We start from the raw sequence: 26,580 nt of genomic DNA on the forward strand, positions 1-26,580 counted from the left end.
AGAAAGTATTTATGATGGCACAATGAACAGCTGAAAGATTAAATAACATTTGCCTTTTGAAAAGAAAATGACTTCTAGCTAAATGGGCAATTTTTGATTATTCTCAAACAAGCTTAGAGTAGTTGGTTTTTAAAATACAAGAAAGGAAAATGAGTCATTTTTAGGTGAAAGAATCAAATAAAACTTGACACAGTAATGCAAATAACTGATGTTTTATTGCAAAATATGTAAATGTGTTATACCCTTAACAATAGCCGGTGTCTAAGGTCAGGGCAGATTGGTGCCAACGAGACACCAGTACAGATAAGGTTGTTATATTGCATTTTTTTTTTTTTTGGTTTGAGTTATGTATGAAAAGGGGACTTTAGAGATACTATTAAAACAGAGTTAAACCAATCAAGTGAAATACACTTTCCTGGGACGCATTGCACACTTGACTGTATTAAATGTTCTAGATATGGGCTGCCATGTTTGCTAAAGGGCCTTTGATTATATTTGAAATCAGAGGACACCAGGAATTTATTTTGGAACAATGGAGTACTTCTTTTAAAAAATCTTAATTTCTGAGCAATTAAAAAAATCTAACATTTCCCCCCCGCTCTTTTTTTTTTTTTTTTTGCCAAGATTGATATAGAAAGTACAACCACTCTAGAGGTTTGCTAGTTCATGGTGAGTTATTATTAAAAGGTTGGATTCAATTATACTTGGTCCACCTATCCACTGATAGGTAGATCAACATACTCCATGTGCCTTGGCATCACATACAATGCAGAGATTCACAGAATCCCACTGTCTCATAATGTCATACACTAACTTTCTTATAAAGGAACAATGGCTCATTTCTGTCACTACTAAGGTTGCCTCTAACTCTGGCTCCATTATCTTAACAGTGTAAAGATAATATAGCCTAGAGGCTAATTATGTCTAGGTTGATACTGGACTATTTTGGGAAGTAAATATTCTATTACGCATATCTATTAGAAATCTTTACTTTGTCGATAGGCAGCATATGCTAGGATGTTGGCCCGAGGTTCAGGAGAACTGAGTCTTGACAACCTAGAACCCTGGGATAAATCTGATGTAATGAAATTTTAGAGATATATGGCCAGTCATATTAGAGTTCAAAAAATCAAATTCACAGGTATATAATGGAGGAAGGATTGGTTAGAGAACAGTTTGTCTGCAAAAGAATTTGGTAGGAGATGGTTAGTGAGTAATCTTTGCAGCTCAATAATAAATAATATTATGACAGCAATTAAAAATTCTAATATGACTAGACAGCATTGAGAGAGACATAGAGTCCAGGATTTGGGAGGTGGTAGTATTGCTATATTCTGCTTTGGTCAAACCACGGCTGGGATGTTGTGATAGTTCCTGGCCTCAGATTTTAGGAAAGACATGGATACATTGAATATATACAGTAGTCAAAGAGGAATGACAAAGATCTGCAGAGCAATGTATGTGAGCATATTATTTATATACACACATACACATGTAAACACATACACACACATATATTATAGTCTTATGGGCCATTCTTGGTGAATGATCATGAAGTAAATGGATTTGTTTAGCACGGGAGGCAGCTTGGTGGAGTAGGCTGAGTTGTGGACTTGGAGACAGGAAAAAAAGAGTTAAAATTCTGCTTCAGACACATATTAGCTGTGTGATCCTAGGAAAGTTCACTTAATCTTAGTTTTCTTATCTATAAAGTAAAGACAGTGATACCACCTCCCTCACAGGATTGTTGAAGAGCCCGTAAGACTATAATATATGTGTGTGTATGTGTTTACATGTGTATGTGTATATATAAATAATATGCTCACATACATTGCTCTGCAGATCTTAAAATGCTACATAAATGTCGGTTATTATTATTATATAATTATTAAAGAGAAGTAAAGACTTAAGAAGGACAGGATAGTTGTCTTCACATATATGAAGGAAAATAGGATAGATTTGTCCTTCTTGATAATTGTTGAAAAGGAATTCTGTATTCCTTTTTTAATTTAATGGGGGACTTGGAGGTCTTCTTACCATAGAGATATGTAGGGATTAACCAATCCACAGTGACAGGAAGTAGAAACCATAGAGGCAGGAAGGAGGAACCATAGAGACAGGAAGTGAGGTAGAAAAAGGATAGAAAAGGTGACCTTGTCATTTGCTGACAGTTAGGTACTGGCAATTGTGGGGAAGTTGACTGCTGGGCGAGTGTTGGGTTAGTTGTTGGCATTTAGTTGCTGGAATATAAAAGTGGGCCTGAGTTTAGTGAGAGAGCTTTTTGGCTTTAGCCTTTAGAGGGCTTTTTGGGTTTGGGGCTTTTGGGTTGGGCTGTTGGGTTTTTTCTTCTTTCTTGAACTTTTTGGAAGGTGGCTGGTTTTCATTGACAGACCTAATTGGGGTTGGATTAAACACTGATTGAGTTGGTTTTGATTGGGTTGGAACTTTGTGGGGTGGTTGTTATTAGCAGTAGTTATAGATAGTTATAGATAGATATAGGCAGTTTTAGGTAGTAATTATAGGTTGTTATAGGATAACTAGTATAGACATTAGGAAATTTTCTTTCTCTACCTCTTTGCTATATTTTTCTCCTTTACTATATTCATTTTACTATCTCTATTTTAACTAAACTAAATTATTAATTGTTAAAAGCTGCTAGAAGTTTTCTTTTCTCTGGCTTAAAGGGATAATATTAATTTACAACTCTACTATATTCTCATTAAAACTTAAATTATTAAAAGGTGCTCTCTTATTTTGTCAAACCCCTATTTTAACCCTTAGAGTATCATAGAAAAGAACTAGGTACTAAGAAAAGTGGGGCTAGCAGTGTAGCTGACTTAAGTTCAATTTCAGAAAAAAAAAAACCAACAATAAAACTTTTGAACAATTTTTGATGTCATTTTAAAGTCATGTTTGACTCTTTGTGACCCCACATGGGGCCTTCTTGGCAAAGATACTAGAGAAGTTTGCCATTCCTTCTCTAGCTCATTTTATAGATGAGGAAACCGAGGCAAACAGGGATAAGTGATTTGCCAAGGCTCACATAGCTAATAAGTGTCTGAGACCAGATTTGAATTCAGAAGATGAATCTTCCTGACTTGAGGGCCTGCACTCTATCCACTACACCACAGAGTTGCCCAGTTAGAACAATTAGTTATATAAAATAGAAAGGGCTACCTTGGCACATAGTTGGCTTCATTAAATGTCTTCAGGCAAAGGTTGGATCACCTTTTATCATAACTATTATAGAACAGATTTTCATTTTTTCACTGAAATAAGAATTGGACTAAGCAGTCTCTGAGATATTCCCCTCCCACCCAACTGAGCTTCTGTGACTTCTGTTGGAGATAAATATAATACAAATATTTCTTATATTTCAATGTTTCAAGAGATCTGTAATTTTAATTACATGTAGGGACTATCTTTCTTCATTGATGCAGATAGAGAGTTTCACAAGTTACTGCTGACAACTTCCTGATGGTCTAACTTACTCAGATATAGGTACTTGGATGATCGACACATTGGAAAGCCTGGCTTCAAGTTTTTCCAATTTGATGGGACTTGATGGGCACACACATTTCCCTGGCATGGACTGAAGCAATCTAAGGTTATATCCAAACCATTCACTGAAGCATCAGAGTAGGAATTTGGTAGAGAACAAACTAGAATGCAAGCATGATCATAGCTAATAATGGGTAGAAATGCCCTTGGAATTTAACTGAATCTTTTTTTGGCCCTATATTTCTAAGTTATCTCAGACAGAATTCAAACTTTTGATAGAATTGAACCAATGTTGAAAAACAGGCTGTTTATGAGTGTCATTATGAGAGATAACTCTCCAACTTTAACAAGCCAGAACAAAAAATAGGTGTGCTATCACATCTGTTAACGTCTAAATATTTTTTTAAAGAGAACAAAACTCTATAGGCTACAAAATCCTCTAAACGAGGCTTTTTTTCTTTGTTGGCCTATTAAAAACAAGTAATTGCCATGGGATACCCATCTTCAAAAGGTATGTATGATACTTCCAAAATAGAGAGTACTTAATGGTGAGCAAAGGTAGCTAGGTGGTGCAGTGATAGAGTGCTGGCCCCTGAGCCAGGAAGACTCATCTTAATGAATTCAAATCTGGCCTCAGACATTTATTAGCTGTGTGACCCATAGCAAGTCATTTATCCCTATTTGCTTTAGTTTCCTCATTTGTATCCCTACTTGCTTCAGTTTCCTCAAATGAACTGGAGAAGGAGATGTCACATTCAGTATCTTTGCCCAGAAAACCCCAAATGGGATCACAAAGAACCAGACATGACTGAACAACAACAACAATAACAAAACAGTAAGCAAATTCCATTATGCTAGATTATCAATGTAAAGGAGATGCTTCATATTTTTTAAAAAATAGTTCCTTTGAGTGGTCTTGAAATTTCTGAATAGTGTTAAGTGATTTTCTTTTTTTTAACTTCTATATAAAATCCTTTTCTTTTCTCCTTGTTATTTTATTTTGTGAACACTCATTCTATGAATTATTTTATTCATATGAATCTACCCTTTTATAAAAATTATACTAAAGAAAAATGACCTACTTGAGATTCTGGGAAATTTATAGGTATTTTAATATTCTGAGAAAAAGAGTAGATCTTCAATTAAATTGATTAAGCTCAACATTTTGTAAGCAACATAATAGAGAGCCTAAAGAAGTACTGTATGAATAAGTAATACTTGAAAAAAGCAGTATTTTTAACTCATAGGTTGAAAACATGATGAATGGGACCACTCCATTACTTAGAATGCCCAGAGTTTAGCCATTGTGTTTGAAGTATGTAGACAGAAGGTGGGGAAGGAAAAAGAAATAGAGAAAGTTAATGGGCATTAATTCTTTTCACTTCTTTGGGTTTTAGTTTTGTTTTTTCCTAACTGAGTGGGAGCAGAGTCCTTTCAGGCTTAACTATGATCCTATGGTTCTTCCAATTACCTTTTCCTCTAAAGACTTGAAGTGTTGGTTAGTTTGGGGGAAGTAGATCAGGCCAGGGGACCATTGTTGATCATGGCTTAAGGAGGTGTAAGAAAAATGGAATGTAAATTAAAATTTTCTTTTTTCTTCCACTTCAATCTATATAGTCTAATAAGTTGGAAAACTAGGTTTAATTGAATTTTATAAGTGAGTAAAGTAGCTGCTGTCAATTTTCCTTTATTCTGAGTGGCTCCAGGGAACATGGGGTGGAGAAGAAAATGTGAGAGAAGGTATCTAAGAGCTCAACACTTCAGAAATTTCTTCTTGAATCTTTGTGAAAGAAATGTCCTTGAAAGGTCTTGGTGAGAACTGGCTAGGTGATTTGACAGTGTATTCTTTGGTAATTTGAGGATGAATATTCCTTACTGTTGAGATTTCAAGAGTTATAATAAACTCCATTCAGTTAAATGATAACCATAGAGTGCCAGAGATGTAATCTCTTACTATTACTCTTCTCATTAACCACAGAGCGCCAAAGATGTAATCTCTTACTCTGAATGGAAAAATATCTTTCCTCTGGCACCAAAGCAAAAGTCTCAGAGTAGTCTTCATGTGAAGCCAAAAAAAGGATTTAGAGCATTTTGAGCAACAAAATGCATTTTATGCAAAGGATGAAAAGATGATGAATCTTACTTTCCTGTTATTTACCTGGTCATGGTAAATGAAACCAACCCAAACAAAAAACATACTTGCTATCCTGAGGTGGATAGAATAAAAAAGAACATGTCAAGGGTCTATAAAATACTTCAATTATCAAACTACTTTTAGAAGAGGAGGATACTTTGGGAAACAAACAGATCAAGAGAACTGGCTTATGAAAATTCTAGTTGAGAAAAAACCCAGGGAATTCCAATTCTATCTTAGAGAATTTTTATGCCATACAACTGTCATCACACAGCATGGTGTGTAAGATAGTAAAATGCCCCCTTTCTAATGACATTGTAGCTTAAGTGAGTGGGAAAAGCTCACTGATTTTCTATTTATTTCTTACCAGTGAGAAATTTTAGCTTACAGGTGAATTCTCCCCTGATGTTGATGAAGGACTAGAAACTAGGCTGCTTCTTGGTAGTCAAGGTGCAATAGTCAAGGGTCCTAATATTTTTCCTCCTCAATTGCAAGCTGTCACAGTAATACTTCTCTATTCCTGTACTGAACATAGAACTTTAGAACTCAGGAGGTTCTAAAAGTTCTGTCAGGATATCTTGCCAAAGCTATCTTGCCTCTCTGTGCTGCCATTCATTTCTAAAATGAAATGAGTAATAAGAAAGTAGTTGAAGCCCTTTGAAGGAAATAGTCTCATTTTCTCACACTTTTCTTTTTCTTCCTTTCTCCTCTTCATTTCAACTGGTGAATTTTTTCGTATTTTTCCCCCTTTTCTTTAAAGAAATCTCTTAACAGCTTATTAGTTACTCTCAGAGCCATTTATCATGTTCTCTTTCCAATTATATCTGTGTACCCCACTAGATTGTAAGCTCCACAAAGTATTGTGTTTTTCATGCTTTTGTATTCAACAAATGTTCTGCTCTTCTTTCTATTCCAACAAATGCCTTAACAATGGGTTATTCAAAGTTTGGCCAGAAATTTGCAGGTCCCACTGATCTAGGAAGGTTTCTCATATGTACCTATAACCAGATTCCATATCTGTTATCCAAGAACAAGGCCAATCAGGTTTGGGAAGGCTCATCATTAGGCAACTGGCTGCAGGTGCTATCTCACTCTGGCCCAAAAGTCATTGAGCCTTTGCTTGAAGAAATCTAGGAGAGACATCACTACCACTTCAGGCAGCCATTCTTCTTGGAGATACTTCTAATTATTAGGATTTTAAAAAAACAACTAATACTGACATAAATTTGCCTCATTGCAACTTCTATCAATCATTCCCAGTTTTGTTTTCAAGGGCCAAGCAGAACAATTGTAACCTCTCTTCCATGTGATAACTCATTAAATACTTGAAGACAGCTTCTAATTCCCCATTAAAAAAGGATCCCATCTTATCTGCCCTTGTTCAAAATCCACTCTTCTTTATCTCCCCAAACAAAAAAAAATCCTTTTCTTTTTCTTATTTTTCAGATTTTAATGCTACCACAATTCTTATATTCATTTATGCTTACAACAATCAAAGTTATCCTTGATTCCTCTCTTGTATTCTATGCATTTAATTCAGTTCTGAACTCCTGCCAATTCAGCCTCCATAATATTTTTCAAATATGCCTATTCCTACTGCCAAAATGCTGATTCATAACTTTATTACTGCTCTATAAACAACTGTAATAGCCTTCTAACAGGCCTCCCTTCTTCTGGTTTCCTCTCCAATGCTTCTTGGCAAAGATACTGGAGTGATTTTGATATCTCCTTCTCGAGCTTATTGCACAACTGAGGAAACTGAGGCAAACAGGGATAAATGACTTGTCAAAGGTCACACAGCTAATAAGTGTCTGAGGCCAGATTTGAATCCAGGAAGATGAGTCTTCATGCAGTAGTTTTCTATCACCCACCTAATAAATACCCAACTCCTATAAGGATGGGATTTGTGCATGGGGGATGGGACAAAAGGGGCCAGAGAAGGAGTGGCTGACAGTTGGTAACAGTTGGTGATTTAGACCAGGGAGAATTCTAGGAAATTCTCCGGAGGAGGAAGGAGGAGAAGGTCTGATGGAGGACTGAGAAAGGAAAGAGGAGGAGGACATCTCAGCTCAAATCCAGTCCGGAGGACTTACTGCGGATCTTTCTTTGGACATTGAAACCCTGATTCCCTGGTCAAAGATTCCATCGCTTATCACCCAGCAAGACTTCAATCACTGAGTAAGCTAAGTTTTTGGACTCCATTTTGGGAGCGATCTCTTAGTCTCCTTCCCCCATTACCCAACCTTGCTGAGAGACCCTTTCCGGTCTAACTTACAATTATAGAAAGGATAGAAATAGAAAAAGAAATAGAATCAGAAGGAGAAGAGGTGAGGGAAGAAGCTTGGGAGTGGAAACCCCAAAGGTTCCCACCCGAATGACGGACCCCATACAAATAGAGAAGAGGGCACCCCAAAATCCCTCTGTCCTTCACCCCTTTCCCCAAGCTCTGAATTGTGAATAATAAAAGCCATTCATTAGTCAGATAGTGTTCCTGAGTGCCTGAGAGACAACCAGGGAGAAGGGAACCACAGTTTGGTCTGGCTGCTTCCATCTTGAAGCCAGACCATGCACTGTGAAGTTGACTGACCTTGGTGGGAGGCTTGCATGAACCCCACCCTCATTCAGAATCGGATTGGGGTACCACATACCTCATCTTATAGGGAAGCCTCACCCCCAACTCCTATGGGGCAGCATGACCATCCAGGTCACTCAGTTTCAGGGTGATACCTCCTTGAAGTCTCCCAGTGTATATTTGGCCCTGAAGGGAGAGCTGGAAGAGAGTCTCACCATATAGACTCTCTATCTCCCCTCTATCATAACATTGGTATCTGACTCTCATTATTATTACAGTTTTGGCAGAGGCTCTCTTTATTCTTATACTCCTTAACCTGGCATTTAACCCCTTATCTGGCTCTTCTCAATATTATACTGTTTCCCCTGACATACTTACTAGTGCTGTTAAAGAGATTCCTTACATCCCCTGCCTTTACTTTTCTCTCTGCAAGGACTGCTTCTATTCCCTCACTTCCTCTGTTCGCTGACCTCTTGCCTCCTCCATAAACTCAAGGGAAGTGCCATATCCTCAAAGAAGCCTTCCTTGTTTCTGTCAAAAGGAAATTATTTCTTCCTTATCTGGACATCTGACTTCCTTGCACTTGATATACCTATCATGTTCTAATTGATATTACATTTACCTGTGTGGCTGTTCTGTTTCCTTCCCTGAGGTCAGAGTTATGCCTTATTCATTTAGCATGTACCACCAGACATCGTGCCCCATACTGCACATGCTAGATATTAATATCTTAAAAGAAATTATGCTGGTCAATGGATATTTCTCAGAATCTAACACAGGAATTGGTATCTAGTAGATGTAAAAAATATCTGTTGAATAGTTGAGCACACATGGTGTCATAAATTTATAATTAGAAGAGACCTTAGAATCATTCTAGTCTAAGTCCTTTATTTTACTTAACAAATGATGAAACAGATACCTAGAGAGGCCAAGTGATTTTCTTAAACACTTTCTTTACTTGAGGAAGGAAACAGAAGCAAAATTTCTCAATTATTAAAAAATCTATTCATGCTAGAGGAAGGCTTGGACCCAATATTCAAAGCTAAGAGGAAATAAGGCATTAAAATATAATTATGTGCTCTATTTTCCTCTTTAGTTGTCATTACTATACTATTTTTTTCTGAGCATTTCCATTTATTAGCAATACTATACGATTTTAAATTGAATTACTACTATATTACTTTAAGAGTTCTACAAAAGACTACCACTTTAATTAATTAAATTACTACTATATTGCATTTTAATTTTACTATTTACTTTTCTAAAGGAAAGATAGTATGACCAAGAAAATATCACTAATTATAGAACCTTGGGAAAGAACTTCCTCTGTTCCTCTCCATTACTAATAGCAATCATACTAAATGATTACCTAGCAGGTTTAAAATCTATATATTTTATATCCCTTATAATTCAACACAATCCAATATACAACAATGCAAATTCAACCCAATTAGGCCTTGAGGACATGATTTTAATGTGAGCATTTTGAGGACCAAATTTTGGTTGTTTTCTTTGTTTCTCTGGCACCCTTTATAATGCTTACATATACACGATTTTTAATAAATGTTTGTGGAATTCCTTAAATATCAGTTAATGAGAAATCAGGTAAGTGGGTGCCTATTGGTTTGGGGATGGCTAAGACTGTAACATTATCTCTTTGCTTTAAGCACAATGAATATGAAGACTTCAGAGAAATCTGGGAAGAATTATACAAACTGATGCAATCAATATGAGGTAAGCAGAACCAGAAGAACAATTTATATGATTATGATAATGTAAAGTTAAATAATATTTGAAGACTTCAGAAATCTGATTAATGCAGAGACCAGTTGTAACTTAAGAGGATGGAGGGTGAAGCATGTCTCCTGTTATTTGGTAGCAAGCAGGCAGGCAGTAGGTATAGAAAGAGATAAACGTTGTCAGACAAGGTCAGTGTATTGATTCGTATTGCTTAATTATATTTCTGTGCCACAAACAAAAGTTCTATTAGGAACAAGGAAGTGATAAAGAAGTGACAACAAAGTAGAAACAACAATAATTTCAAAAACTAATTGTTAACTCCACATATTGAATAAGGGTTGTTTCTTTTGAACTTCAGATCATTCTTTCCAAAATCTGAGGGGCAAGATAAGCAGGATTTGGTAGGAAAAAACAAACAAGATCAAAGCACATTTCCATGTTAACTATTTCAAGTATTGTTAAACCTTAAGCCAAGTAATTAAAACATGAGTAATTTCTTTAGACAATAGTTTTCATAGTAGTTATCTTATGGACAGCAATGAGTAGGCTAATTGAATCTGGAATAAGGAAGACTTAAGTTCAATTATAGCCTTAGACAGTAGTAGTGGACCTCGAATGTGCCATTTTCAGACATTAATAGGCCTTATCTCACAAGGTTGTTGTGAGGATCAAATGAGATAGTATTTGTAGAGCACTTAGTGCCTGGCACATAGTAGGTACTTAAGAAATGTCTGCTCTCTTTTCTTAAAGCTTTTTTGTTGATGTTGATATTTATCATATTAGAAATGAAAACACCTTAGTAATTTATGAAATAATTTTGACCTTACAGACTCCTGAAAAGGTCTTGAAGAACCCTAAGGGGTGCTTCAACCCCAACAGGAGAATTGCTGATCAAAACCTATTTTGTTAAAATATCCGTGAAATGTTTGGGGATATAGACTTGAAATGACCACACCAATGCACCTATCAATAATATGGAAATAGGTCTTGATAGATGACATGCTAAAACCAGTGGAAAAGTGCGTTGGCTATGGGGTGGGGGTGGGGGGGAGATTTGGGGAGGAGGGGAAAGTAGGAACATGAATCATGTAACCATGGAAAATTTTTCTAAAAAATAAAATTTAACTAAAAATAAATAAATAAAGTATTCATTAACATGAAAGCAAGGAAAGAATTTGCTGGAAAATGTACTTCATTAAGAATCAATAGAGGAAGAAGCTAGGTGGCTCAATGGACTGAGAGTCAGGCGTAGAGACAGGAAGCCCTGGGTTCAAATTTGACCTCAACACTTCCCAGTTGTGTAACCCAGGACAATTCATTTAACCTATGCTTAGCCCTTACTGCTCTTCTACCTTGGAACCATACATAGTATTGATTCTAAGATAGAAAGCAAGGATTAAAAAAAAAGAATCATTAGACAAGTGTTTAAAAAAGAAGAATCAGTAGACAAAAATCATTTTATTATCTCAATAGATTCAGAAAAAGTCTTTGATAAAATCCAAATCATTTATACTAAAAACTGCAAAGTGGGAAATTTAAGGAGAAATATCCTAAAAAGTATATCAAAGACCAAAAGCAAGTGTCATATGCAATGGGAATATATTGGAGTCTTTCCCGATAATATGGGAATAAAGCAAGGATGTTCCCTATTGACACTATTATTTAATATAGTTCTGGAAAAGCTAGCAAAAGCAATAGAAAAAGAGAAAGAAATGAAAGGCATAAGGATAGTTAAGAAGGAGACGAAACTATCTCTATCTGTTGATGGCATAATAATGATCTGAAAAAGCCTAGGGAATCAGCAAAGATGCTAGTCAAGATGATTAAAAGCTTCATTAAAGTTTCAAGTTCAAAATAAATCCTCAAGAATCAATTGCATTTTGATATAATAACAAAGTTCAGTATGTAATAATAAAAAGGGAAATCTTATTTCAAATAACTATAAAATTCACAAATTATTTTGGGATCAAGTAGAAGCAAAGTAGATGTCCATAATTGGGTAATGGATTAAAAAAGTTATTTTTGCTACAGTCTCTTACCTATCTTTCAAATCACAGAATTGCAGAGTGGTAAAGCTAATGTAGTCCAGGATATATCTGAAGCAAGAATCCCCTTGCACTACCCCTGACAAGTGGTCATAAACAAATTATGATACATGAATTTAATGGAATATTACTGTGCACTAAGAAATGATATATGTGATGAATATGAAGCATGGCCAAATCTATATGAACTGATGCAGAGTGAAGTAAGCAGAGCCAAGAAAACTATATATACAATAACTATAACAATGTAAACACACAGAATATCCACACACAAAGAAATCAAAAGTGAAGGTTGCAGAATTATAAAGAACAAGCATAGGCAATTTACATATATTTTTTGTGTTGAAAGAAATGACAAATGGGTTAATTTTGGAAACACATGGAAAGACCTGAATGAAATCATAAAGAATGAAATGAGCCAAACCAAGAGAACATCATATATACAGCAGCAGAGTGTTTGAAAAATAACTTGTGTATCCACCTCCAGAGAAAGACTTGATAAATAGAAATGTTAGACATAGTTTTATATATACATATATCTTTTTGTCAAATGATGCTTTTTCTAATGGGGGTAAAGGGAGAGAGGAAGAGAGTTAACTTGTTTTAAAGCAAAAAACAAATTAGTTAATTAATTAAAAAACTTAAAACTCACTAAAGATATCATATACATAAAAAGAATAATCATTGAAAAAAGAGATATGAGAAGATATTCTCAACCCAAACCACTGTGGAAGTGGAAGTTCCGCAAGTGTTGTACATTGAACATATTTTCAGATTTTTATTGATCAATTGTTCTGATTTTTTAAATTTAATTTTCTGTCTTAAAAATATTATTTGTTATTTGGGATGGCTCTCTGGGAAGGAAAAAGAGAGGGCCACTGAGGAAGACTATAATGTTTTTTTAAAAAAAGAAGATATTAATAAGAACTTGCTTTAAAAAAGAAAAAGTAAACATGATATCTAATCTTATTCAACTGAACCCTTTACTTATTTTAAATAAGCCACTCAGATTTTCTTGGTATGAATTTCCTTATCAAGGATGATCATACCTATCCGTATACAGGGTATTCCTTAAGTTTTGATGTAGTTTTAATCTTTAAAGCTTAAACCAATGTGCCATGAAGATTAAATGAGACTAAATTTATGAAGAACCTTGGATCTGCTAAGAAAAATTGCCTTGGAACCTAGATTGTTTTTGGTAGAGTCAATTCATAGAATTTGAGAGTTGTAATGGTGATGTAGTCCAGGATATATCTGAAGTGGGAATCCCCACTGCACTATCCCTGTCAAGTATCATAAAATTTCCATGTTGAGGACCTCTAATGATATAGAATTTATTATGTCCTACAGTAACCAGCTGCTCCTTTTTTTCCCCCTCTAATGTCTATAGTCTACCATCTCCTCTGCATTTATATTGCTAAACCTTAATTTGGATCAGATTCATGCCTTGGAAAAAATCACCTAGGCAGATGACTACAGAATAGATTGGATTAGGAAAAGACTTGAGATAGAGAGACCAAACTGGGGAAAGTTATAACAACAATTCAGGTGAGAGTTGATGAGGGCCTTAAATAGGGCCTTGTCTTTGTCAGCAAGAAAAAGGGGGTTTCCAAGAAAGATATAAAGATAGAAAAGATAAGATTAGGCAATGAAAGAGTGGGAGGGAGTTAAAGTTAAAGTATGCTTTGTTTCTCCATCTATATTTTAAGCACCTGGAAAGAGAGGATCATATCTTTTATTTCTAACTATTCCTAACGACAAGTTTTCCCCTAGTGGCATAATAAAATTTTCTGCACAAAACAACTCTCCACAAAAGTTTGTTAACTAATCAATGGAAAGGAACATCCCCATGGACAATATTAGCAGAGCAGAAGTTTTTTCTCATGAACATAATATCTGAGTTCCAGAGACTGCAAGAAAGGCAAAAATCAGGGAAATAGTCTTAAGGAAGAGTAGGATAGCTGGATTAATTTGGATGCATTTTTTCATTCACAATGATAATTTAGTATCTAAGACTTCCCAGTCACGTGAGTAACATATTGGAGACCTAGACATTTTCTCTGACACTCACTACTTTTCAAACCTCTTTAAAACAAACTAGGCACCAAAGATAAAGCAATGCCTGCTGTTTCTATGGTCTAGCATTCAAAAGAAGATAAAAGAAAAAATCTATCCCCAAACCTATGAACTAATATTCAAGATTCCCAAGCTTACTCAACTTTTATTTGCCACCTGCCACTCATCTGATAGTAAGGTTGTCCTAACAGACCCAAGGACCTGACAGACTTATAAAACATCTACTTCTACCCACCAGTCTATTCTTCCTCTTTCCAGTTTCATGCATACTTAGCTTGTTCTACTATAGTCATTTAGTAGCAAAAGCCTGTTGGGAGCCACAACTCCATAGTATCAGTGCTGCAAAGCTCTGAACTGTCAGTGTTGGAGAAAAAACACTGTAAAGCTCTGAACTTCTGGTTCTAGGCAAGAAAACTGAGGAACAGATGGAGTGGGAGAACAAGTCCCTAGGATAGGATGCCCTATGTATCTGTGTGTATGTGTCTGGGGTGGGGAGGTCTATGTAGCACTCCTCAAAGACTGAGGGAAAGAGCACAACATCTCACCAGGGCCAATTCTGACAAACCAAGTCACTTGGGGCAGAAGCATAGGCTGGTAAATTATGAGTTTCCCAGCATAGAAGAGAAGGCTTCCCCAACAAAACCACCTTCCAAGGGGATAAAGACAGAGAATAAATAGGGAAAATTAGGTGGGGGAGGGGGGAAGGCTGAAATTATCAAAGCTCTTAAGGAAAAGAAAACTCGGAGACTTTGAACAAAAATGGATAGATAAATCAACAGGAAAGATGTTGACAACAGAAAAAAAATGTGCCTCCAGATTTAGTAAATAAATTCAGGCATCTGTGAAAAATACTGTAAAACAAAGAAAATGTCCCAACAATTGATAAGGTTGAAGTCTCTGTGGAATGTGAGAACATGAAACCATAAAATGAAACCAATGAATTCCTGAGGGATTCAAAAGAGAAATAAGAATTATGAGATCAGAAATTATGGACTACATAGCAAAAAATAATGGACAGAGCTGAAAAATTGGAATCTATGATGGCAAATCTCACCACAGAAACAAAAGAGAGAACAATAGAGAGGAAATATAAAAATAGATATTTAGTGTCTAAAATTTCCTCCTTTTAACTCTTTATCTTACACTGCTATTTATAACTGGAAGAGCTAACTCAATTTAATAGGCTGATAAATCAAAAAAATTTTTGCTCCCTGAAGCTGCTATCCTTCCTATCAGTGATCAATAGTGTTATTAGCTATGAGGGAATGAAGAGATCCCTGAGGAACTCCTTTTGCCTTTTCAATTTCCCTTCACTGTTAAAACTTCTGAGATATCAAGCTAGGGCATTGATTCTCAAACTTCTTGATCTCAGTATCTCTTTACAATTCTTAAAAAAATGTTGAGGACCCTCCTACAGGAGTTTTTTTTTTAATGTGGGTTATATCTATTGATATTCACCACATTAGAAATTAAAATGACTTAATATTTTTATTATGAAAATAGTTTTCATTTTGTGGACTCCCTGAAAGGGATCTAAGGACCCCAAAGAAGGAAGGAAATCAGCATTGATTAAACACTTAATATGCATCAGACACTCAAACACTCTACAAATACTATCTCATGTAATCCTCACAACAACCCTGAGGAGATCCTTCTCAATTATTTCTTCCTTCTCAAATATTCCCAAATATTCTCAAATCCTTCTCAAAATATTGCCATTTTTTAGTTGAAGAAACTGAGGAAATAGGAGGTTAAATGACTTGGTTAGAATCACAAAGCTAGTGGATTTGAACTTAGGTCTTCTTGACTCCGGGCTCACTACTCTATCCCACTGTGCCATCTAGACCACTCTGAGAATCTGTTGGACTAGGGCAATGGAAATAAAGGAAGAGTTTTTGGAATAAAAGCTCTAACTTCCAGGTAGCAAAGAGAAAAAGGAAAACAATGGCCACACTAAGTAGTACAATAACATAAACCAAAATAATACCAAAAGGAAGTTGAACTCAGATTAATTAAAATGATCTCCCTCCCTCTCAGTAAAGAAGTGGGGAATGCAGGCTGTAGGATGCTGGATGCAATCAGATACAGTAATTTCTTTTGTTTAACTGCTTTTCTTTGTTATGAAGAGAGTAACCCATTGAAACGGGGAAGGGAAGAATATGAGGAAATTCCTGGATTGCAAAATATAAAGATATCCATAAAATTAAAAAAAAATTAAAAAAAATTAGTTTACCTGTGGGCCAGTCCCTGGCTTTAAGTGAAAACCAAAAACAAGTTCCAGATTCACAACTTTTTCTTCATTTTCTTCTAGTTCACCTGCTGAATCCTAAAACAAAGGGGCAGAGAACCACATAATCTGGAGTTATTGTTCTGTACTTTTATACCTTGAGGAAAGTCACCATAGGACAAAGTTAGCAAAGATTTGCTTGCCTGTGTGCTACTGTTTTAATGTTATTAGAATTCTCTGAGAATTTGGTTACATAATGCAAAGGAAGTGACATAGTCTAAGTTTTTGAAAATCTGGCAAATGTTCTCTTGTGCTCATAAATGAATGCCACTGATTTAACTTTCAGAGAAAAGTTTAAGAATGTCACCTGCTGCCAGGAATGCAGCGAGCACATTGGGATGCATTGTGGGACTTCACCTTGAGAGCTTCTCCATGTACAAGACACTTATGAGCTATTTCCACTTACCTGTTATGTTGCAGCAAGAGAGGACATGGTGGGACTGCAAAACAGCCTGAGTTCCCATGTGAGATTATCAGTGTTCGTACAGAAAAATGAGGATCTTTTGCTATGACTATGGAGTCAGAGCAAAGGGCTCTCTCTGAACAAGATTTTTCAGCAAAGTGTGTGAATTTACTTTTAGCATATTCAAAATGGCAGATTTTAATTATGTCTACTAAATAGCAACATACTTGGCTTGTGGAATTGAAAATGACAGGAGTGAGATATGCCCCAGGTCCATGAGCAAATGATGCTGCAGGAATCTTCTGTGAGATTTCCTTCAGAAATCTAGATATTGGGAGCAGCTAGATGGCTTGGAGATAAAGAGCCAGTCCTGAAGATGGGAGGTCCTAGGTTCCAATTTGACCTCAGATGCTTCTTAGCTGTGTGACCCTGGACAAGTCACTTAACCCCCATTGCCTACCCCTTACCACTGTTCTGCCTTGGAACCAATACACAGCATTGACTCCAAGAAGGAAGGCAAGGGTTATTTTTTAATTATTTCAATTTTAATTTTAATTTATGTATTTTTTAAAACCCTTACCTTCCGTCTTGGGTATTGGCTCCAAGGCAGAAGAGTGGTAAGGGTAGGCAATGGGGTCAAGTGACTTGCCCAGGGTCACACAGCTGGGAAGTGTCTGAGGCCAGATTTGAACCTAGGACCTCCCGTCTCTAGGCCTGGCTCTCAATCCACTGAGCTACTCAGCTGCCCACAGGGTTAAATTTTTTAAAAGAAAGAAACCTGGATATTGGGCAAAGGCCTCATGTAGAAAGGCAAGAGGACAAGGTCCTTAACTACAAGTGTTAATACTTAGATTTCCTAAGGTGAGATATATTCTCCTTATCATGAATGCCATTTTAATCTTTCAACTTGCAGGTGTCAAGGATGTCTCAATGACAAACTTTTAAAACCTCACTCAAAGCGCCTTTTGTTTAATGAAGATAACTTCCCCCCCCCCACCCCCCCTGCAGCGGCCAGTCTAATAAGACTTCAAACAAACTTTTACCGCCACCGGCAGATTCAGGAGTGTATGTAACAGGTGCGCAGGTTCCAAGTGTTTCCTGGGGCAGTAACTGTAGGTACACAAACCTTCGGGCCCCCTTGCTGTTCTCCTCTGATGAGATAATCCATCTCCTGACTCGGGGCAGTGTCACTTGCTCTCCTCTAAGCCCAGATTTCTCCCCCTCCTCCTCTTTGTCTCCTGCCTTTCTTTGAATTCTTGCTTAAATTCCATCTTCTACACTAGCCTTTCCTGAATCCGCCTCCCCCCCCCCCAATGCTAATGCTTTCCTTCTGCTGAATATCTCCAATGTGTGCAGTGTACAGATTTTGTTTGGACATTGTTGCTTTCATATTGTGCCCCCCATTAGACTGTGAATGCCTTGAGAGCAAAGACTGTCTTTTGCCCTTCTTTGCAGTCCCTGTAGTTAAGAAAGAACAGTGCCTGGCTCGGTGCATAATAGGCATAGCTAACTTGACCCATCTTCGGTATGAAAAGACTTTACTCACCTTCGTTAGTGGTGGAAAGTGAAATAAGTTGAGGTAATCATTTGTTAACTTCTCAATGGCTGACTGTAAAAAAAATAAAATTAATCAAATTAATCATATGGCTTTTACTTAGGAAAGCTTAGTAATCAGATCGTGATTAAAACCACAGTGTATGAAGACCAAAAGCTTTCCTACAAATCCCAATTCGGTAGGGAATTTCACATTCAACATCTAACATTCAAGAGACCTTTAACATAATTATCCAAGGTTGAATCCAAAGAGACAGGCAATGTGGCAGAATGGACAAGTGGACTTGAGGGCCACGAGAAACAGGGTTCATTCAAGTCCCGTTCTGATGTACCCTGGCTATGTGGCTTTGGATAAGTGACATAATCTCTCAGTGCTATAGGGATCTAAGTTTCTGAGTCACATAGACAGGTATTTCCTCACTTGGGAGTTCTCAGTATCAGTGAAACCACAGGTCCAGATCCAAAGAAATATGGGTGGTTTGCACTTATTTAATAAAACATGGGCATGTAGGCTTGGAGTCAGGAAAACTCATCTTCATGGGTTCAAATCTGGTCTCAGATACTTTCTAGCTAGATGACCCTGGGCAAGTCATTTAATTCTGTTTCCTCATCTGTAAAAAAAAAAAAAAAAAAAAAAAAAAAAAGCTGGAGAAGGAAATGGCAAAGTACTCCAGAATCTGTGCCAAGAAAATCCAAAACACGTTCACAAAGAGTTGAACACAACAGAAAATAACTGAATAACAACAGCAATAAAGCCCGTTAATATATAAAAGACAGGTGATATCAACCTAAGGATTAAACAAAATATTCTTGTAGATACTGTCAGGGTAGCTGTAGCCAGCCAAGTTCCTGAACCGTGCTTGCAAGGTTACAGTTGTCACACTGCAAAACAGGGAGAAAAACCACAATGTTCATGAACATCGCATCAGTGACTATTTACTAAGGCTCAAATTCCATTAAATAGCTTATTGTATTTTAAGGACTTTCACATGGATGTGTCCAAAGCTCCCTCCCTTGAAGAAACACAAAGGATTGCTAAAGAATTTTTTATACTCATCAGGTGTAATTCAGTTTTTCTGTGAACAGCACATATTGTTATTCATGTAGAGAGGAAAACGTACCAAATGTGGGGGGAAAAATTAGATGCCATTTTTTTTAAAGAAAAATGAAAGCTGTTGACACTTGACAATGTAATGAATACTTATTGGGTGTTCAATTCCTATTCCACAGACCTTGTTCCTCTACATGGGAGCTTCAAGTGTGCAGAGAAAGAAGGGAGCTGTGGGTAAGCTGAGAAGAACAGCCCTAGAGAAAAAGAAACAGTGAAAGCTTTTGATTTTCCTGCTTCATTCAAGGGGGTTCATCTATATCCCAGCTGTAAAGCCTTTCTGACCCTATGACCAACTCTTAGAGATGGACCGAGACCAAGGGACTAGAACTCAGTTTCCTCAAATGTAAAATCATGATTCATAGTTTTAGAGTTCTTAAGGTAGAAACTAACAAATCCAACCTCATTATTTTACAGAGAAAGAAACAGGCAGAGAAAAGCCAAGTGATTTGTCTAAGCTCACACAAGTAGAAGGTGGGAGAGACATGACTTAAACCTATATGACTACATCATAACGCCTTTCAAGGATGAGATGTCTCTTCCAGCAATAAAAAGAATCTATGATTCAAAGATTCTAATTCAGACTGACAGGGTGAGCACCAGGAAAACTTAGTCTTTTGGTGACTTCTCACCTTTTCCCTCTCCATAACTTTTGGAGTTTATGTCCCATCCCATCAGGGCATTTCTTTCATTCATTCCTGTTCTAGTGTCACACTCCTTACTACACTTATTTTTTTCCTTTTTTAGTTGGGGGATTTTGAAGATTAGAAGTCTTCAAGTTCTCTAATGGCAGAATGGCAAAGAGTAAGTAAAGCTAACATTTTTGAAGGTGGAAGTCCTACTGCTAAGCCTCTCAAATTCTATTTCCAGAAGCTGCCTTCACTGACATCTATGAAATCTGTCCAGTCATTGGCTTTTTATATCCACAAGAAACAGAATAATTCTATTTCTGAGTCTTGTTTGGACCACCTACAAACCTCCCTTACCCAACACCATCGATATTTCACCAATTATCATGTAGCATCCGCATTTTCTCCCAAAGGCTTCTCTTAATTAGAGTTTCTAGAACTGGTGTTGAGGATGAGCATTAAAAAAATTTACTTTATTTTTTTGAGGGTGAGCTTCTGCAACACAATCACATGTGCTTCCACTTGGGGACTTTGTAAAACAATGGCTTAACTACGTAGTGGTTAATCATGATGTATTGACAGAAAGCCTCCTGATGAGCAAGTTGAACTTTTTTACTAGTTCATTTCTTCAGGTTTACATTTATACTCATTTAGAGAAGAGGAAACCCATTTGCTGAATTTTTGCATCATGTCATAGTAAATTGGTTGGCAATGTAAACTGTTGGTACTCATGGAAAAGAACCAGTTTTCTTTGGTTATGCTTAGAGGCTACCTTCCTTGGGAAGTCTTGATCAGCTCCAGGATGCAAAAAGCCAACTTGGGTGGATGGGTTCTTTTTTGTCACTAAATGGGGATTCTCTAGAAAGAGAGTACGAGGTTAGTCATTGTCTATAACAGACTGGCAATATACATAAGAGTACTGGGATATTGCCAGAGGTACCATGAGGGCATTAGAACTGGATGGGAAGCTGATTCTCAGAATTTTTCCCTTTATTCTATTATCTGAGAACCATTCTCTTACTTCCAATTAAAAAAAAAGAAGAAGCAATCTTTTTTTGTTCCCTATGTTCATTAGCTCATAGAACTTAGGGCTGGAAGGGACCGTAGGCATGAAAAAGTTCAAACTCTTCATTGTGCTGATGAAGAAACTGAGGCCTAGAGACATTAAACGACTTTCCCAAGGAAGCTAGGGCTGTGATTTTAACAAAGGTCCTCTCACTCCAAATATAGTGCTATTCTATTACATCATGTTGTCTTTCATTAGCTTCAACAGTTCAGAAAATTTTGATAGTTAAACTTCAGAAAATGCAGTGGTTTAATTCTGAAACAACTTGAGTAAGAATCCTTAGAAATACAAGAAAATTCTGTGAGGTTTGGATGAATGGAGGTAGAACATTAGAATACAAATGTATGGATACACCCTCTGGTTCAAAATCATTAAGCTGTGAAATTGTGCAATCCCTCCCCATATTTCTCTTTCTATCTTTACCATTATTGTTGAAGGCACTACCATCATTCAAGTGACGTGGGTTCCCAAACTAGGTTTTATCTTCAATTCTTTACTCTCTCTCACTCTGCATAGTCAATCTGTTGCCAAGTCATGTTGACTTTTCCTTGATAACATCTCTTGAGTACACTCCCTTCTTTCCTCTGTCACTGCCACCTTCATCGTTACTGCAGGTCTTTATCATCACTGCAATAACCTTTTGATTGGTCTTGCCACCTCAAGTCTCTCCTAACTGATCCATTCTCCACGCAACTATCAGATTCCTCTTCCAAAAATGAATGTTTAACCATGTTAATGAGCCCTCTCTTCCCATCTTCCTTACTCAATAAACTCTAACAGCTTCCTATCACCTTTAGGACCAGGCTTAAAATTCCCTAATTTAAAGCCTTTCATATCTGAGCCATCCACTACCTTTCCAGTTTTCTTACACCATATTTCCCTCACATACTCTGAAGTCCTTAATGTTCCTCACACAAGACGCACCTTCTTCCAATAAGCGTTTTCACTGACTGTTCCCCCATTCTTCAAATTTTCTCTCTTCAACTCCTTCTCCTGGCTTCCTTTAAGTCCAAGGAGAAATTTTGTTTTCTGAAGGAGGCCTTTTCTGTTCTCCCTTAATGCTAATACCTTCTCTTTGAGGTTATCTCCAATTTATCTTGTATATATCTTTTACTTAAATAGTTGCAGATTATTTTCTTCATTATACTATGAGCTCCTTGAGAGTAGGTAGTAGGTTTTGTTAGGGTTTTTTTTTGTCCTTTCTTTGTATTTCTATTGCTTAGCACAGTTCTGACACATAGTAGGTACATAATAAATTCCTGTTGACTGTTTCAATGTTTTAAAACTTGTTGAATGACTCAGATTTAACTCATCCCACTGGTCAAACTTGGGATAGTCTCTTAACTCTTCATTCTAGCATTTAAACTATGACGCTTCTTGGTAATAACAGGATGTTGTTTTATATTTTCAATGTGTCTTGTCTGAAATACCTTTATATGAATAATATGTCCCTTAGAGATGATGCCCATGTCCTTCAAGTCCTCCTCATCAAGAAGAAGGAGCCGTTTTCCGGTGATGTTATTTTCCTTAAACAAGGTTGCATATATACTCATTTCTTCTGAAGAGTCACCTAAGGAATGGTGGAAAACAAACAAAAGGAATCAGACTAAACTAGGTTTCAAAGGATGCTAAACCCATGAATTAAGAAAGTTTTACTCCACTTGCCTTTTCTGGTGAGTTGTTGCATCCAAAAGTACTGTGAAAAAAGGGAGAATGTTTTTAATGTTGTAATTTTGTTGGAGCCTTTTTAAAAAAATACTGACAGATTAAAAAAATTTTATATGGAGCTTATTATGGCCAAGTTTTACATGGAACTATTCTCCTCTCTCTCCACATACACACATACACATGTAATGTGTATGTGTGTATGTATATGTGCGTGTATACATATATAAAATTTCTGGCTGTTTCTAAGGAAAAATGAAAGATCTTTCCATTTGTAGTTTTAGGATTATAAGCTTTAACACTAGGCATATTTAATGATTCTTTAAAACAATATACATGTCCTGTTGAGGTATTCCATGAGGTATCTCATGGAAATTTTGTTTCTATATTTGGGTTGTGTATTTTCCATTTATTTTAAAAGTTGAAAGGTCAAATGGTATAATGGAAAGGAAGCTGGCCTTGATGCCAAGATGATAGAGTGCCGCCTTTGATAACATCCCAGATATATGATCCTGGGCAAATAAATCCCCATCCAAGAGTTCTTTATATTAATGAGATCACAGGTCTAGTTCCTATCCTTACTGAAAGAGCTAACTGCAGCCCTAGTCATCTAGCAATCATTAAGAGAATTCAAAGGGGTCTATTAGTACTAGGCAGTAGGAGAGGCAGTCTGGAATAGTGCCAGATTTGGCGTAGGAAAGACCTAGATTCAAATCCTGCCACTGCTACTTACTAGTTATATGATAATAAGATTTATAGCCTCAATCTCAGAATTGTTGTTCAGTCACTTCAGTTGTACCCAACTCTTTGTAACCCTATCTGGGATTCTCTTGGCAAAGATACTGCAGTGGTTTGCTATTTCCTTTTCTAGTTCATTTTACAGCTAAGGAAACTAAGGCAAACAGGGTTAAGTGACTTGCCTAGGATCACACATCTGGAAAGTGTCTGAGGACAGATTTGAACTTAAAGTTGTTAATGAGGCTCAAATGAGATAATGTATATAGAATGTTTAAAAGATTTTAAAGTATTATCTAAATGTAGGCTATTGTTGTTTTTATTGTTATATGGCAGAAAGATAAATGGCTTATAAATCATAAAACTTGGATTCTAGGCCTAGCCATTAAATTAATTTTGAAATCTGGGCAAAGCATTTAATTTCTGGTGACTCACTTTCCTCTCTTGCAAAATTTCCGCCATTAACACTATAATGGTGCATGTTGTTATAAACAAATAAGAACATACCATTTCATTGTATAACTTCTGCCCCAGTGACTTTAATGCTTTTGGTATACAGTGTGCTTAACTTTGAGTTCCTAGAATGATTAATAAATACCAAAAGCAATTTTGTTTTTGTCTTGAGCATGCCTTTTCTTTTCTCATAAGGTAGTCACCCAGAGCCCAAAACAAGGTACTTGAGAAACCTTGTAAAAGGCAGTGATGAAGTAATGAAGACCCATAACCTTGTTCGTGTCAAAGTTTTTAGATGGTGCCTGTTCTTCATTAACCAAAAATAGTCTAGTTCATAACCACAACAGGTCCATATCAGACCTCCTCCCAGACCCTTTAGCAGTAGTCAAGGAAGAAAGCCTAGATCTCTCTACTGGTATGGTAGCCCATCCTTTCTAGGCACTGGATTATATACAGTCTATTTTTTCTTTCTAATATAATGAATTCCTGAGAATGTAAGGCTGAACTCTGGATATGCAACTGATTGCATCATGTTAATTTTCATTTTATTCCTAAGGAAAATTCATCCCTGTTTCCTTGTAGGGAGATTGAGAACTAAAAGTACCAAGGGCTAAGTAAGGTTACTACTTGATAGAGTTTTACCTAGAAGGCATGAGATACAATAAGGATTTTTTTTGGACATATGACCCAATCTTGAGAATCCCACTGGATTCTTAGGATCTGCAGAGACTTTCAGGAATTCCCTTATTTTTCCACAGTAGGGAGTTTAAACCAAAGACAGCAACTATGAGGCTATGTAGCTTGACAAATAGCAGCTATATTGTAGTGCAGAATTCCAGTTTCAACCATTTTAGTAGATCACCTCTATAGGAATCTGCAAAAGTAGTTTAATCAGGTTTCTTAAAAAATAAAACGAACCAAAAACATTATGGCCTTTAGTCCTAAAATGTACCCTTATGCATCCTTATTTCTTTTCAGCCACATTCACTTAAGGTCTAAAAACCTTCTGGATCAGTCAATGTGAGCATGAGTTATCTGAATGACTTCAAATAATTTTTATTTTACTCTTAAAGGCTTACTTTAAATTTTCATTGGATTATAGTAAGAAAACTCAAAATATAAAGCTTATAAACTCTCCTATGGTGACATCTACTTTCAGTTTAACTTAAAACCTTGTTGCCAAATTTATTCTAAATATGTCTTGGAAGAATTAATGGAACTAATAAAAGATGCTTACCACATCTTCTTCTGTCCATGCACTAATCTCAAAGGATGGCAGCAGCTGCATGGGAAATATGAAGGAGAAAAAGAGTAATAATACCATTCTCTTTGGCCTACTCACCTAACTCTTCTTAATTTTTGCTAGTTAATTTGACTTGGTTACTCCTTCTAGGTTTGACTAAGTCAATATCCTTTGTCTGATCCTAAGATTCATTTTTGAATATTCCATGAATTTTGACAATAGCAGCAAATGATAATCAGTAAGAACTCACTATAGCTTAATCAATGTGTATAGAATAAACTATGTACAGAGTAGTAATAGTGGCCTTGTAGCTCCCTACTCAGGGCTGAATAATCTTTCTCTTTGGTGGGTTTTAAGAGCATTAAATTGAGTCTCCATCTTATTCAAGATGGATTTCATCCAAGTTGGTGCCTCCTTTACTGTATATCTTCTCTTCATATGTAGGCTGCTAAATTTCATTTGAAGCATTATTGTTCCCACCTTTTTCTCCAAACTCCTAAGAAGTAAGATCTGGTAAGGAAAAGAGTATATGATCATTCAATAATGGGACCCCCAGCTAGCACAGTCAATTATTAATTGATAACAATTTATACAGTCATTTTGGAACATTATGAATAAAATCTAGTGTTTTATGAGCAAATTGGTTTGGGTTTGTAGGCTTTTACAAAATAAATCATTGAGTATTTTGATAAAATGGGTTCTCATGATTTCCAAATGTCATCTCTCTTTTGGAAAGTATGGCACTTAGTGTTGGCTTAGAAACTTTTCTTGACTTTACCTTAACCCTGATCCTAATTTCAAGGATTATTTCCTGTCTCAAATGGAGAAACTCTCAAGAATTAGGACCCTAACCATTCCTATGTTCATTTTACACCTCATGGTAGGCTTCATGTTTGAAAATCTTTTGTATAAATATTAGAAATAATCTTCTCTGAGATTTTAGCTAATGATGAAAACCTAATTTTCAAGAATGGTGTAGACAGTTAAAAAGATTGATAAAAAATAGTAAAAGAAACCAACATATTTCACATGTACATACATACATATATATATGTGTGTGTATATATATTACAGATAATTATACCTATATTGGTAAGCAACTTTTTCTTGGGGAAGGAGTTGGAAATAATTATGAAGAACAAATTGTTATTTTGACCCAAAGACACATATATATGTTCCCGAAGACGGTGGTGTCAAGTTCAAACAGAAAAAGGTGCCATTAATCCACACACAGGATTCCTGCTGGCTACAAATTGACTTCATTTTAAAATATAATATTATCTCTATTTTATTGCATTTTAACTAATTTCATTAAATATTTCCTCATTACATTTTAATTTGGTTCTAGATATACTCTCAATTGGTAGTT

General features: G+C 36.2%; 1 protein-coding gene across 1 annotated transcript in view; it reads right to left on the reverse strand.

The window, feature by feature from the left end:
* The window catches only part of MAP3K20 (mitogen-activated protein kinase kinase kinase 20), a 187,863-nt gene that overhangs the window by 22,479 nt on the left and 138,804 nt on the right, over window positions 1-26,580 (reverse strand). Inside the window, exons 11-15 of the mRNA XM_044669786.1 lie at window positions 25,206-25,250; window positions 22,781-22,811; window positions 22,546-22,685; window positions 18,305-18,367; window positions 16,302-16,394 (exon numbers count right to left, since the gene is read on the reverse strand). Coding sequence (XP_044525721.1) covers window positions 16,302-16,394; window positions 18,305-18,367; window positions 22,546-22,685; window positions 22,781-22,811; window positions 25,206-25,250 — 372 coding nt within the window. The remainder of the gene's footprint in view (window positions 1-16,301; window positions 16,395-18,304; window positions 18,368-22,545; window positions 22,686-22,780; window positions 22,812-25,205; window positions 25,251-26,580) is intronic.

This window comes from Gracilinanus agilis, chromosome 3 (genome assembly GCF_016433145.1).
Source record: "Gracilinanus agilis isolate LMUSP501 chromosome 3, AgileGrace, whole genome shotgun sequence".
Classification (NCBI taxonomy): Eukaryota; Metazoa; Chordata; class Mammalia; order Didelphimorphia; family Didelphidae; genus Gracilinanus; species Gracilinanus agilis.